Source organism: Polypterus senegalus, chromosome 1, assembly GCF_016835505.1.
Source record: "Polypterus senegalus isolate Bchr_013 chromosome 1, ASM1683550v1, whole genome shotgun sequence".
Classification (NCBI taxonomy): domain Eukaryota; kingdom Metazoa; phylum Chordata; class Cladistia; order Polypteriformes; family Polypteridae; genus Polypterus; species Polypterus senegalus.
In genome coordinates this window covers 6,830,725-6,845,082 of record NC_053154.1, presented here as the reverse complement: position 1 = coordinate 6,845,082, position 14,358 = coordinate 6,830,725, and the positions used below count along the sequence as shown (strand labels likewise).

Genomic DNA, 14,358 nt, shown 5'->3' with positions numbered 1-14,358 from the left:
CCTGCAAAAGAACCACCTCTTTCAACCTTCACAAACATATGCAGTTTTTAATATCTGGAAAAAATTTGGAATTAACTTGCTTAGAGATCTTTATATAGACAACGCCTTTGCATCCTATGAACAATTACATTCCAAATTTAACATTCCAGCTACAAACTTCTTTCACTATCTTCAAATCAGGAACTTTGTTAAACAGAACCTTCCAGATTTTCCTCATCTTGCACCCTCGTCCACGCTGGAAAAATTATTGCTCAATTTCAAGGAGTTAGACTCCATCTCTACAATATATAAAATCATTTTACAATCCCTTCCTTTCAAAGGTCCAAGAGGACACTGGGAAAAAGACCTCTCAATTAATATATCAGAAAAGGAGTGGAAAGTAGCAATGCAGAGAATTCACTCAAGCTCCATATGCGCAAAGCATACAATTATACAACTCAAAATTATATATCGAGCACATCTGTCTCGACTAAAACTCTCAAAATGTTTCCAGGGCGAGATCCAACCTGCGAACGTTGCAACCAAGCCCCAGCCTCACTAGGTCACATGTTCTGGGCCTGCTCCAAATTAACATTATTCTGGACAAAAATTTTTAATTACCTCTCAGACAGCCTTGGACTCACAATCCCTCCTAACCCATTAACAGCTGTGTTTGGGGTCTTCCAGAGGGTCTTAAAGTGGAGAAAGACAAACAAATTGTGATTGCATTCACTACACTGTTGGCACGCAGACTTATTCTGATAAACTGGAAGAACCCAAACTCTCCTCTTTAAGTCAGTGGGAAACTGATGTGTTATATTATTTAAAATTGGAAAAAATCAAATACTCAGTTAGAGGATCTGTGCAGACTTTTTAAAAACATGGCAGGATCTAATCAGTAATATTTTGAAATGATTTTATAAAGCACAGAGAATTTGTTGAGTTAGGTATTTTTAAAAGCCTTAAATTTTACACTCGCTTTGGCTTGCTCTCTCTCTCAAGGGTGGGGATCGATCTGTTCTTAATTCTTTTTTTTTGTAAAAACTTGATTGCTATGTATTGATTGTAATAAAATTAATAAATAAAAAAAAAAAAAAAAAAAGAATTCCAAGAACAAAACTTAAAAGAAGTGGTGAGGCGGCCTTCTGCTGTTATGCACCTAAAATCTGGAATAGCCTGCCAACAGGAATTCGCCAGGCTGATACAGTAGAGCAGTTTAAAACACTGCTGAAAACACATTACTGTAACATGGCCTTTTTATAACTTCATTTTAATCTTAATTTAACTTAATCCTGATACTCTATATATTGAATTTCCCCAAAATAACTATTCATGGTGGCTCTAAAATCCGTACTGACCCCTACTCTCTCTTCTGTTTCTTTTTCCGGTTTCTTTGTGGTGGTGGCCTGCGCCACCTCCACCTACTCAAAGCTTCATGATGCTCCAACAATGATGGACGGATTAAAAGGCAGAAGTCTACGTGACCATCATCATCATCAAGCCCTTCCATGAGAATCCTAAATACAAAGAGGACTGTTTCATTTATGTTAGGTAGAATGCCCAGAGGGGACTGGGTGGTCTCATGGTCTGGAATCCCTACAGATTTTATTTTTCTCCAGCCGCCTGGAGTTTTTTGTTTTTTCTGTCCCCCCTGACCATTGAACCTTATTCTTATTCGATGTTAATTAATGTTGATTTATTTTGTTTTATAATTGTGTCTTTCATTTTTCTATTCTTTAACATGTAAAGCACTTTGAGCTACTGTTTGTATGAAAATGTGCTATAGAAATAAATGTTGTTGTTGTTGTTGTAATCCTGCCTACTACACCACATGCTATCTATCTATCTATAAGATGTTCCTTTATGCCAACGTGAAGCATTTTGTGTTTTCCTACATTAAACAGCATTTTCGAGATGAAGCTTGTCAAAGGTGCCCACCTGATTTTACACTTCTCAATCTAACTGAATTTTCCTTGGTTTCAGAGATTGATACACGTAACGATCATTGAAATGGGACAGTTGATTATACTATATATTAACATAAGGAATGCAAGATGGACATATAAGAAAGAAGAAACTGTTTTAGTTTGTTGAAAGGCTTTCTAGAGTTTCTTAATGTTTAGTCTTTTCTTTTTGGCATGAACAGATAGTTTCACACTTTCTTGGTCAAAAGCACAACTGTGGGTAAGGGAAAATAATATCTATCTATCTGAGTAATCCCGATTACTACACCAAATACTATCTAATTGTTGTCATAAAAATTAAAAAAAAGCCACAGAAAGGATTGGGGAAGCCACCCGTATATTATTCCCTGGCTGCAAAATGGTTTAAAGGTTTGTACTGATATGTACAGATTGGAGTCCAGAGCAGAACTGAGGGGACAGAGGAAAGGTGCCGGAACCAAGAATGACATCATCAGGTCCAGGTGGAATTTTCTGTGAACGATCTACAGAAAAGCGAGGAAAAGAGTCAGTGCACTCCGCTACCTCCCAGTCTGGCTTGGAATTACTCGCATTCAAGCCCTTTAGCTGCCTCCCATGCGCACATATGTGGCACTATCTATCTATCTATAGAACATATTCTTGGAAGTAGTCACAGTGAAGAATAAAGATGTTTCTTATTCACTAGCCACTTGAGATCTGGCCAGAAGGTGAGTTAAGGAAAGGGCACAACTGGAAGGAGGAAGAGAGGCAAGAGATGAAAAGAGAGATCTGGGAGTTTTATGTAAAGTGCTGGGTACTGAGTCACATTACTGAAATTCTAGTCGTGTCAGATTTGCAGCTGCTGATCTCATTGATAGACCATGTCAGTTCGAACTACAGAAAATCACAAATCATACAACTGCATACTGACATTCAAAGAGAGTTGCACTTGGCCATTTCTCCAACAGCCAAATGCATGCTGCCTGACGGTGCTGGTAATGTACAATTGGTAACAGGAATGGTGAATTTGATCAACGTCTCTGTCTTTTTATTTCTCTTTTTTCTGTGGTGTGCAAAACATGAGACATAAGAGCTTCCCTTCAGTTTGTGATGTCCAACACACCCACACTCCTTATTCCTTGTTGCTGCTTTAAATGAATTAGACTTCCGAAAGAGCATTCATTGGTTGTCAACTCTCATGCACACAGAGCCCGCCTCTACAACTAAACACAAAATCACAACTGTTTGATTTTGTAGGGGCAAGTCCTGGACTAATTGGAGTGAGTCGCTGGGTATGTCAGACTAGACGACTAACCTTCACGCCGTGAATACCATCATCTCACTAAGATTACATTAATCAAGGCTACAAGTTAGAGGTTGTAGTTGGTCCTTTGGGTTAGGGTTAAATATTTGTTATATGTTTAACTCTTCCTGTCCACTACCCGGGAATTTCCTGCCTCCTTACATGCTAAAGCTCAGAACTGGCGGAGCACCTGGGGCTGTTACAGGAAGCTTTGTGACAGAAAGACCCTTGTGCATATAAAGTTAGTTAGTTCAAATTAAAAAACAAATTAAAAATAAATCTACGTAATCCTGCCTACTACACCAAATACTATCTATCTGAGTAATCCTGCCTATTACACCAAGTACTATCTATATATCTATCTCTGCCTAAATACTATCTATCTATAGAACATATTCTTGGATGTACACAGAGGAGAACCTGTTTGATTTTGTCGGGGCAAGTCCTGGACTAGTTGGAGTTAGTTGCTGGGTATGTCAGACTAGATGACTGCCTTTCACGCTGCGACTACCACCATCTCACATTAGAAGATTACATTAGTCTAGGCTATGACTGCTTAAAAACTGTGGGAAAAGTCATCTAATGTGATGTGACTTTAAGGATGTAGCCATCATCATGGATACACAGGGCTTTGTCTGTAAGTTAGGAGGCAGCAGGAGTTTATTTTGAATGGTGTCTTCCTCCATGACATTACACTGGGTTTGGGACAAAACAAGAGTGCCCTGTAATCAGAATGAATTGATTTTATTTCTATTACTTTGTCACACTGCTAATCATGTAAGACTGTATTTAATTCCTAGGATAATAAGAAACTAGTCTGAAAATGTGGGCTCCAAATGTAAACCAAGAATGACTTTCTAGGTCTATGCAAAGCACTAGTCAGGAAACCAAGACAAGTTACAAATCAGTAATTAAAATGGGCTGTCGGGCAGGTTGTGGTCACCTGAGGAGCATGTTCCTCTCAGGTCTGGACCCTGCACTAGGTTGCTATAAACATTTTGTCAATAAAGTTCTCTATTCCTCCAGTTAAGCAAACAGTAAAATTTAGTTTCTTTCATAAAACACAGACAGATAATTACATTGCAAAGACAAACAAGTATACTCCATGGCAATCAGTTTACGTCATTTGCATGTGTAGCAGAGACTTGAGTAGTCCACACCGCAGCAGGTATCTCTTTAAAGGTGTTGTATCATAAAATCTTCCTTGATAAAGCAAGTGGGCAGTCAAGCCAGAGACTTGCTTCGTTGTTACTGTGGGATAATTGTGTCAGGAAATGCCAGACTTTTACATGCTTTCAGCCAAACTGGAAACAAGAGAGCTGTGAGTTGCAACCTAACACTTCAGCCTTTCCCTTTCCCACAGTTGTGCTTTTGACCAAGAAAGTGTGAACTAACTGTGAATTCATGCTAAAGAGAAAAGACAAAATAAAAAAGAAAAAGGCTGGTAACATTAAGAAACTCAAGAAAGCCTTTCAACAAACTAAAACAGTGTCTTCTTTCTTATGTGTTCATCTTGTATTCCTTATGTCAATATACAGTACAAGCAACTGTCCCATTTCAATGATCGTTATGTGTATCGATCTCTGAAACCAAGGAAAATTCAGTTAGATGGAGAAGTGTAAGATCCGAGGGCACCAATGATAATCTTCATCTCGAAAATGCTGTTTAATGTAAGAAAATACAAAATGCTACACATTGGCAAAAAGGAACATCTTATAGATAGATAGATAGATAGATAGATAGATAGATAGATAGATAGATAGATAGATAGATAGATAGATAGATAGATAGATAGATAGATAGATAGATAGATAGATAGATAGAAGAGTCGCATAGTGTGTGGTCTCCTCAGTGTGTCAGTGGAGCAGGACGGTGACAGCAGTCTGTCGCTGAAGCTGCTCCTCTGGCTGGAGATGATCCTGTTCAGTGGATGCAGTGGATTCTCCATGATTGACAGGAGTCTGCTCAGCGCCCGTCACTCTGCCATGGATGTCAAACTGTCCAGCTCCATGCCTACAATAGAGCCTGCCTTCCTCACCAGTTTGTCCAGGCATGAGGCGTCCCTCTTCTTTATGCTGCCTCCCCAGCACACCACCGTGTAGAAGAGGGTGCTCACCACAACCATCTGAAACAACATCTGCAGCATCTTATTGCAGATGTTGAAGGATGCCAGTCTTCTAAGGAAGTATAGTCGGCTTTGTCCTTTCTTACACAGAGCATCAGTATTGGTAGTCCAGTCCAATTTACCACCCAGCTGCTCTCCCAGGTATGTATAGGTCTACACCCTCTGCATACAGTCACCTCTGGGTCCGGGAGGTGCCTGGGCCTCCTAAATATATATAAACGTCTACACATGGAAGTGTGTGTGTGTGTGTGTGTCTGTCCGGCTTGGAAGTGAGAGGTGGAGTCGGGGTAAGGGCTCCACCTCAGAGGATACAGAAAATTCGCTTAGCCGCTAATAACACAAGCGAAGCAAGCACGTCAGCAAAATGAAACCTCCTAGGAGAGAGATGCCCAGAGTAGTTCCTTTCAATTACCTGACATCTCCACATTTCACTTTTTTGTCTGATGATTTCAATAGTTTCTAGGACCCCATAATTTTTACAGCACGGGCTTAACACAGCTAGTCAATTATAAATACAAGATGAGAGACACTGCAGGGAGCAACCTCTGAAAAGGATTTTGGGGTTTATATGGACAAAACATTTTCATCATCTAAGTCGGGGTGTCCAAACTATGGCCCATGGTCCATTTTTAATTGGCCAGTAGCAAATTCTAAAAATATAATTAAATGTGGTCCACATACGAAACTTGTTCTTAACTGTATTGTACTTTTAACACAAGGCGGAGCTACTGTTCTGATCAAGGCAGCGTCTTCACAAACAAGCGCAACCAAAGAACAATTTTGCTAAGGGTGACCAAAAATGGCAGAACCAAAGAAACGCACAATAGCAAGTGAAAGCAGAAAATTTCAGAAACTGTGGGAAAATGAATATTTCTTCCTAGAAGTCAAGGACAAGTGTGCCTATTTGATTTGCAATGAAACTATTGCAGGGATGAAAGAGTATAATGTGTGTCGACACTACAAAACCAAACATCCAACCTACACGTCCTACACTGGTACCGAGGAAGAACAGAAAGTTAAGCAAATGGCAGCTGTTCTACCAGCTCAACAACAGGATTTTTTCCAGTGTTAACAAAACACAAGAAAATGCCACATTAGCCAGTTACACGACAGCGCAAAGCGTCATGGGAAACCTTTCTCAGATGGCGACTTCATAAAGCTGTGTCTCACTAAAGTTGCAGGAATAATGTAGGAATTCAACAACGTTCGCGTGTCCAGAAACGCAGTTGTGTGGCGAATTGAAGATTTGTCAGCTAACTTAAAACATTAAGTGTCAGATGAAGCTTGTGCGTTTGATTTTTACTCGATTGCATGTGAGGAGAGCATTTTGTAATACAATAAATGAAAACCAATTAATGGAGAGCTATGATGCAGTTTTTTCTTTAAGCTTATTCAATTATGAAGCTTAATTTACCGATATTTGATTGATTGTGCTAGCTTAATACACAGGAGATGAGGCAATATTCTGTAGCTCACCTCTAGTGGGTGGCCCAACCCTTCATATATTTCTCTGTATGTGGCCTCCAGTGAAAGAAGTTTGGACACCCCTGATCTAAGTAATCAGAAGAAGTGATTAAAAAGGCAAATAAAATGATAGGTTATATCATTAATACTGCTGAATTTAAATCAAAGGATGTTATACTCGTTAGGATATACCAGGTTGGATAATGGATGGATGTTATACTCAAACTATATAACGCACAAGTGAGACCACAGATGGAGTACTGTGTGCAGTTCTGGCCACCACACTACAAGAAAGACATAGCAGCACTTGAAGCTGTGCAGAGGAGAGCAATCAAGAGCATCCCATGACTTAAGGACATGTCCTACTGTGACAGACTCAGAGAATTAAACCTGCGTATTCTCAATGACAGGAGACTACAAGGGGACTTAATCCAGGTCTTCAAAATACTCCAAGGCATCGATGAAGCAGATCCAGCAAAACTCTTAAAGGTAAATCACGTACTTGAGGACATCAGTGCAACTTAAGGGGACGTGCATTTAAGACTGAAGCCAGGAAGCACTTCTTTACACAAAGAGTTGTGGGAGTTTGGAACAAACTACCAAGATATGCAGGCGATGCAGAAACCTTGACAACCTTTAAGCAGAACCAGGATGAGATACTGGGTCAGCTTAGCTATTAGCTAAACTAACAGGTTTGATGGACCGAATGGTGGTCTCTTGTCTGTCAAATTTCTTTTGTTCTTATGGGTCCAAGTCATCCATCCATACATCCATCCATCTCTCTTATTCTTTCAGCTTAACTGTGAATCCCAAACTTGAGGATATTAGTGGAAATTAAGGGGAAGTGCGTTTCAGACTGAAGCCAGATAGCACTAATTTACACAAAGAGTTGCGGGACACTGGAACAAACTACCGAGATGTGGAGTTAAAGGAGAAACCTTGAGAACCTTTAAGAAGGATCTAGAAGAGATACTGGTAAAGCTTACATAGCTATTAGATAAAATTTAATCAGACAATCTTGATGGACTGAATGGTCTCCTATCGTTTGTCAAATTTGTTAAGTTCAGAAAAATGTAAGGAAAACAGTGTGGGGGCAAAAAGTGAATTTTATAATTAATCAATCAGTTGATGTATACTGATCCATCCATGGCTCTTCACCATTATCTAGAAGTAAGACTTCAGTGTTTAAAAGACGAGAACTGACCTGGTGTTTCTGAACTTAAAACATACAGAATTAACATAATTATTATCTGAAAGCATTGATGGCAAACACCAGGGAAAGCTCGGAAGGGACAAAATAGTGCACTGAATAATGCACTCTAGAAACAGAAAAATCTATTTAACCTAGAGCTACCAGAGCACACTGGGAGGACCGGGGGAGTGAGCGTGGCCAGAGTGCTACCTACCCCGGGACGCTAGATGGCAGCCCCCCTGGGTTGCAGTGGTGCCTCGACTCCCGCAGGGCTTCATGGGAGTTGGTGCAGCCCTGATGGGACCCACGGGTGCCACCAGGGGGTGATGCAGGAAGATCTGCTGAGCCCTTTTCGGTAGATCTTACGCCACACCTTGAAGTTATGCCGAAAGCTAGGCTATCATTTTTAAAAAAAAATTTTCACTTCCGGTTGAGAGTACGCCGTGTGCCTTTGGCTGCTGCCTCTCACCGGTGTCATCGTATTTGTTTTGTTATGTCCCGTCTGACTTTTCCACCATAATCTTCTGATTTGGCTGCGCTTTTCGAATTTTACTTACCAATGGCACTGGTGATTGCCTAGATCACACCAGCTTCAGTCTTACGCAAGCTCTCTTCCTTCTCTCCCGTTATTGCCTTCGCGGTGAGTATGAACATACTCTTGCTTCGTTTGCAGTCACCAGTCTGAACTGTGAATGTGCAGCCTGCCCTCTGTGCTTTTCCTTTTCTTGCTGGTTATGCAGTGAGATTTGGGTTGGCTAATGTGTGTGGCTGGAGTTAGCATGGTGTTGTGTGGCATTCGCTTCGCTCTTGGCGGTGTCCACCGGTGTCTGGATATTCTTAGCCTGTTCTGTCTCTGGTTTGGAGTTGTGCTGTGTGTTGTCATTTCTACTCTTTTGGCAATGCAGCTCATACCTGTGTATTCTCAATATGAACTTAAAAATCTTGACTGTCATCCACGATTGGTCTCCCTGACTTATAGTTTTTGCCAGTCGCTTGGAATCAATCAGCGTCCTCGCTATACTCACCAGTCTAAAAGAGGCCCCTCGTGGATCTATGGCTCGGACACGTCAATTCCATGTATATTGACATCTCGCCGTGTTTTGTTTTTATACTCTGTAAGTAAAGAGACTTTGGGTTTGTGAAAAGCTCAATAAATGTAACTTATTATTATTATTTCATCAAGCATTTGGAGCACTTCCGGGTGCAGTATAAAAGGAGCCAGCAACCACTACTCGGAGAGCCAGAGTCGGGAGGAGGAAGACGAAGCTTGACCACAGGAGTGGAGGAGAAAGAAAGAGAAGGAAGAGTATTGTGTTGATGCATTGCGCTTTAGACTATGCTTGTGGGAAACAGGGAAGGCATTTCCCAGGAGGTAAAAGAAAAAAAAACAAAACGTGTGTGCCACCAGCCTGGTGGTCCACACAATTACATTTTTACACTTTAATTTTATAAGACATTAACTTACAGTGGATTTTTTTTTGACACTGAAAAATGACTCTTTAATGACAAAATGAAAACAGATCTCTGGAAAGTGTTCTGAATTGAATATAAAAATAAAACGCAAAATAATCAAGTCAGTATTTAGCAAATTACCACTTTGATCATGAGGTACGAGTTAAGTCGTATCTCACTGAGCCTGTTAAGGCACGACATGCAATACAACTCTTATATCCATATACAGCCACTATAGACACAGCCATCTTACAGGTGAGCTTTGCTGTCACATCTCAGTTACCTACTACAGCAGGGGTGTCGAACTCCAGTCCTGGAGGGCCGCAGTGGCTGCAGGGTTTTCTTTCTAACCATCTTCTTAATTAGTGACCAGTTTTCGATGCTAATTGACTTCTTTAGCCTCAGCTTTAATTAGCTTGACTCAGGCCTCTTATTTGTTTTTTCCTTAATTAGCAGCCGGACAGTAATGAGACATAAAACAAGCAGGACATGACCAGCTCACCTGTACCCATCAAACAAAATCTGAAAATAAAGATGAAGGTCTCAGTAAGGTTGATCCCTCAGGTTACTAAAACATTTTAGGAGTTCTTAGAAAAAATCAGAATATCAACAGTTCTGGAAATGTCTGCTGTGGCAAAAGGAGAGCAGCACCAAGCCATGGAATTGAATAACGGGTTTAATTAACAGCAAGAATCAGCTTCTCATTAATGAACTGGTTTGAGTTTGAAGCCCCAATTTAGCTGGTCATTTGTTGGCTCGTTTCATGTCTCATTTCTGTTTGGCTGTCATTTAATACTTAAGACTTAATCCTTAAAAACAGGGCTATTAAAATTGGAGGAAAAGAAGTTAATTACCAGTGAAAACTGGACACTGATTAAGAAAAGGGTTAGAATGAAAACCTGCACCCAGTGCGGCCCTCCAGGCCTGGAGTTTGACACCTGTGTACTACAGTGTTGCCATCTAGAAGTTTTCTTATTTTTGTTTTAAGATGCAACAACTTGCGGAAATTAGTGTGTCACACGTGTGCGTCTAGGGGACACCTCGAAGACTCATCACAGACGTGCACTAATGTGCTGGGGCAAGAAGGGGCACTGCCACTATCAGACTTGTCACTTTCTCCTTCTTCAGTCAAGAGAAGATGCCCCCTGAAGGTAACTAACCACGCCCCATCCAGTGGAACCGGCATAAAAGTGAGACGCCCCCCCTAATGTCGGCATTTCATTTGGAGCCGAATCTTTGAGAAGGATTGAGCTCCTTAGACCGTTCCATCCATCCATCCATTATCCAACCCGCTGGATCCAAACACAGGGTCACGGGGGTCTGCTGGAGCCAATCCCAGCCAACACAGGGCACAAGGCAGGAACTAATCCCGGGCAGGGTGCCAACCCACCGCAGACTCATACAGTATAGTCGATTTTTGTTTATTTCAGCACCTTCAAGCCTTTACTTTGGGTGCTACAAGAATAAAGGGGGCAACCAGGCCGGCACCCAAACAGTTTGGAAGGGCTAAGAATTTTTATTCCATCCATCCACATGTGCTAAAAAAAATAATAAACAGTCCATAGTTATGTCATCATGTATAAAGCTGTTGATGTTTTGAAACAACTCGATTTATTGCAAAATGAATATTTTGGCGATAATGACACTGATAGAGATCAATTGGATGATGTGGAAACTGAAGGCTCTGCCACTGATCCAGATCGCTGCCATGGAGGGCACTCCTCCATCACAAAGTGTCTGACTTGTCACGACCGTCAGGACGGCACTACATGGACATTCTGCCAACCCTTGAGTGCAAATAGTCAGCAACTACCAAATGTGTTGTGCGCTTCAAGCTTGAAGAGGCCAAAGAAACACGTTATATTTATGGTACTCTGGTGGTGACTTCCTTCAAGGACACTCATTCAATTGCAGACATTTAATCATGTTATTGGCCAAAATATAATAATAAATGGTTTCTTTACATTTTTTAATAGAGTTACTGTTCATAATAAAACTGTTGCTTTCTAATACATCTCTTTATATTTTTGTAATACTTTTGATAGAGTTCATTATTTCTAATACAGTATATGCATAGACCAGTACTGCAGCATCCTGGTAATAAATGGTCCAGCAGTCAATGTGTTATTCTTTGGAAACCATGACAGTCTTGAGTCTCTGTGCACAGGTCTCCCTGTATCAACTCTGACATTTTTCCCCTTTTGATTTTACAGAACTGCTCAAGTTATGTCAAGTGTCATGGTGGTCATGAGTGGACAGCCATTTTTACACTCCAGCTACAAACTCTCACTTGGACTATGAACGCCAACTCGGTCAATGCAGGGCATTCACGTTGTTATTTTCAAGCCATTCTTGCATATCCTTGGCTTCTTGCTTTGGGTAGTTGTCTTGCTGGAAGACAAATTTTCTCCCAAGGTGAAGGTTTGCAGACTGCCTCACATTTTCCCTGTATTTTGATTCTTTCATTTTACTCACATAAGCCTTCCTGGACGTGCTACAGAGAAGTGGCGCCACAGCCTGATGCTGCTACGCTGAAGCCTCATGGTGGGGACAGTGTGTATCTTTGATAATGTAAGAGATAGAGAGAGAGGTTAGGAGCACGCGCTGATACAGTGTATTGCGGCACCCACCACATGAAAAACCAACTCAGGATCCCCAGACTAGGACCAGAGTTCAGCGATGCAAAGGATGACACCTCAGCACCTCAGAGGGAATGGAACAGTGTGAGGTTTTGTTTTATGGTAGCTGGAGTTTCCCTGCAGGTTGGAGGGCCAACATGCAGGGTTGGATGCAGTTTAATGTCATACCCAGGACGGATTTAGTCTGACAGCCAAAAAGTTAACCCTAACCATATAATCCTAATCTCATCAGACCGCAGGACTTTTACCCAGCTGACTTCAGGGTATCCCATGTGCCCTCTGGTGCCCTTTCTCTTTGCCAATCTCCCATAAAGCTGTGCCAGGTTTGGCACTTGGGCATACAGCAATTGTTGTCTGCCCTAGATAGTAAAAGTGAAAGGGTGAGGTGTTCAGAATCAATCACAACTGATGGAGATTCTCTCCCTGACCTTTCCAGAGAGATTTCAGAGAGCAGGTGCCACAAAATTAACAAGAATGGACAGGAGTGGGTACCTGGTATGGCTGAAACAAAACCGAAATACAATGAAAAGGTTGAAAAATTACTAAACAGACTACCTGCTTGCAAGACAAAATCATCTCCATCATCACTGCCACCGTCATCTGGATCTACGTAGTTGTCCACCTAAGAAAAAAACACATTAAACAAATCAATAAATTTGCTATAACGTGAAAAAATATATCCACATTAAACACATACCGTAATTTCAATAAGGAGAGTTAAGCCAACCATATCTTTGTTAAAACAGATAATTTGACATTTGAGTTGTATACGTAATTGTTTGCTACAATAGACCACACACTGTATGTAACCTTGTGAAACCTGAAATGATCATTACATGACAATGTTTTGTAGTTATCTGTAGTGCTACTGTTGAATACATCAGGCATTAAATTGTGCCATTTGTTGTTGGCTTTATATCAAGTCTGGAATATCTGCTTTTGTTTTGTAGAGTTGTCTACTGTATATACTCGTCAATAAGTTCTCCTGCGGATAAGTCGGGACTTGATTTTACCGTATAATTTCTGGTATTTTATGTTGCTTGTACAGTGGAACCTCGGTTCACGAACGTCTCAGTACACGTACAAATCGGTTTACAACCAAAAAGTTCGCCAAACTTTTGCCTCGGTTCATGACCACACACTCGGTATACGAACAAGCCAGTTTCCTTTTCGGTTTGTGCGCGCCGATGATTTCCACATTTGTTGTATTGTTCTCATTCTGACGTGCGTGTGTGCTTTCGCTGTGAACTCTTTGTGCTCTATTTCATTTCCCTTCCAGTTCACACGCGCCAATTACTGTATTTAAGCACATGTTCAGCATCTCCCTGTTCATTGTTCTCAGTCAGACGTACGTGCTTTGCCTGTGAACTCTTTGTGCTCTACAGTATTTTGTGTGCTTTTGCAGTTAACCATGGCTTCTAAGCACTGTAACCTCCTCTCCACCCAGTTCCTCCTCACTTCATGCCAGAACTCGACTCATGCAAGGTTAGTTTTCTTGGTGGTTTATGGTTAGTTTTTGTATTACAGATTTTTCAAATGGGGCGGCACGGTGGTAGCGCTGCTGCCTCGCAGTTAGGAGACCCGGGTTCACTTCCCAGGTCCTCCCTGCGTGGAGTTTGCATGTTCTCCCGTGTCTGCGTGGGTTTCCTCCGGGCGCTCCGGTTTCCTCCCACAATCCAAAGACATGCAGGTTAGGTGGATTGGCGTTACTAAATTGGCCCTAGTGTGTGCTTGGTGTGTGGGTGTGTTTGTGTGTGTCCTGCAGTGGGTTGGCACCCTGCCCAGGATTGGTTCCTGCCTTGTGCCCTGTGTTGGCTGGGATTGGCTCCAGCAGACCCCCGTGACCCTGTATTCGGATTCAGCGGGTTAGGAAATGGATGGATTTTTCAAATGTTCATTTTTTGGTTCGTAGCATGATTTGTTGCAATGTTACTTTTCTTGGTGGTTTATTAAATTACAGATTTTTCAAATGCTCCTTTTTTCCCTGTGCTTAAACTCATTTTAAAAAAATTTTTTTTTTTACAGTGATCGGGTCATAAGGCTATTAGCGTGAACTCCTGCAATGTTAATTTCTTCGTTGCTTATGGTTGGTTTTTAAATAAAGTTTGGATTTGTTCAAATTTTCCTTTTTTTCCCCCCCGTGCTTAATTAAAAAAAGTGTTTACAGCGATCGGGTCGAAAGGCTATAGCGCGAACTCTTACAATGTTAGTTTTCTGTGTTGTTCAAGGTTTTCTGGGTGTTATTCAATGTTTTTACATTTAGTTTACTATTACGATGTGCA

The 14,358-nt window shown here is 41.2% G+C and overlaps 1 protein-coding gene across 2 annotated transcripts in view; it reads right to left on the bottom strand.

Moving 5' to 3' along the window:
* LOC120523103 (intraflagellar transport associated protein) overlaps positions 1-14,358 on the bottom strand; it is a 112,922-nt gene that overhangs the window by 23,049 nt on the left and 75,515 nt on the right. For both annotated transcript variants that reach the window (XM_039744083.1, XM_039744091.1), the window contains exon 6: positions 12,632-12,698. In XM_039744083.1, coding sequence (XP_039600017.1) covers positions 12,632-12,698 — 67 coding nt within the window. The remainder of the gene's footprint in view (positions 1-12,631; positions 12,699-14,358) is intronic.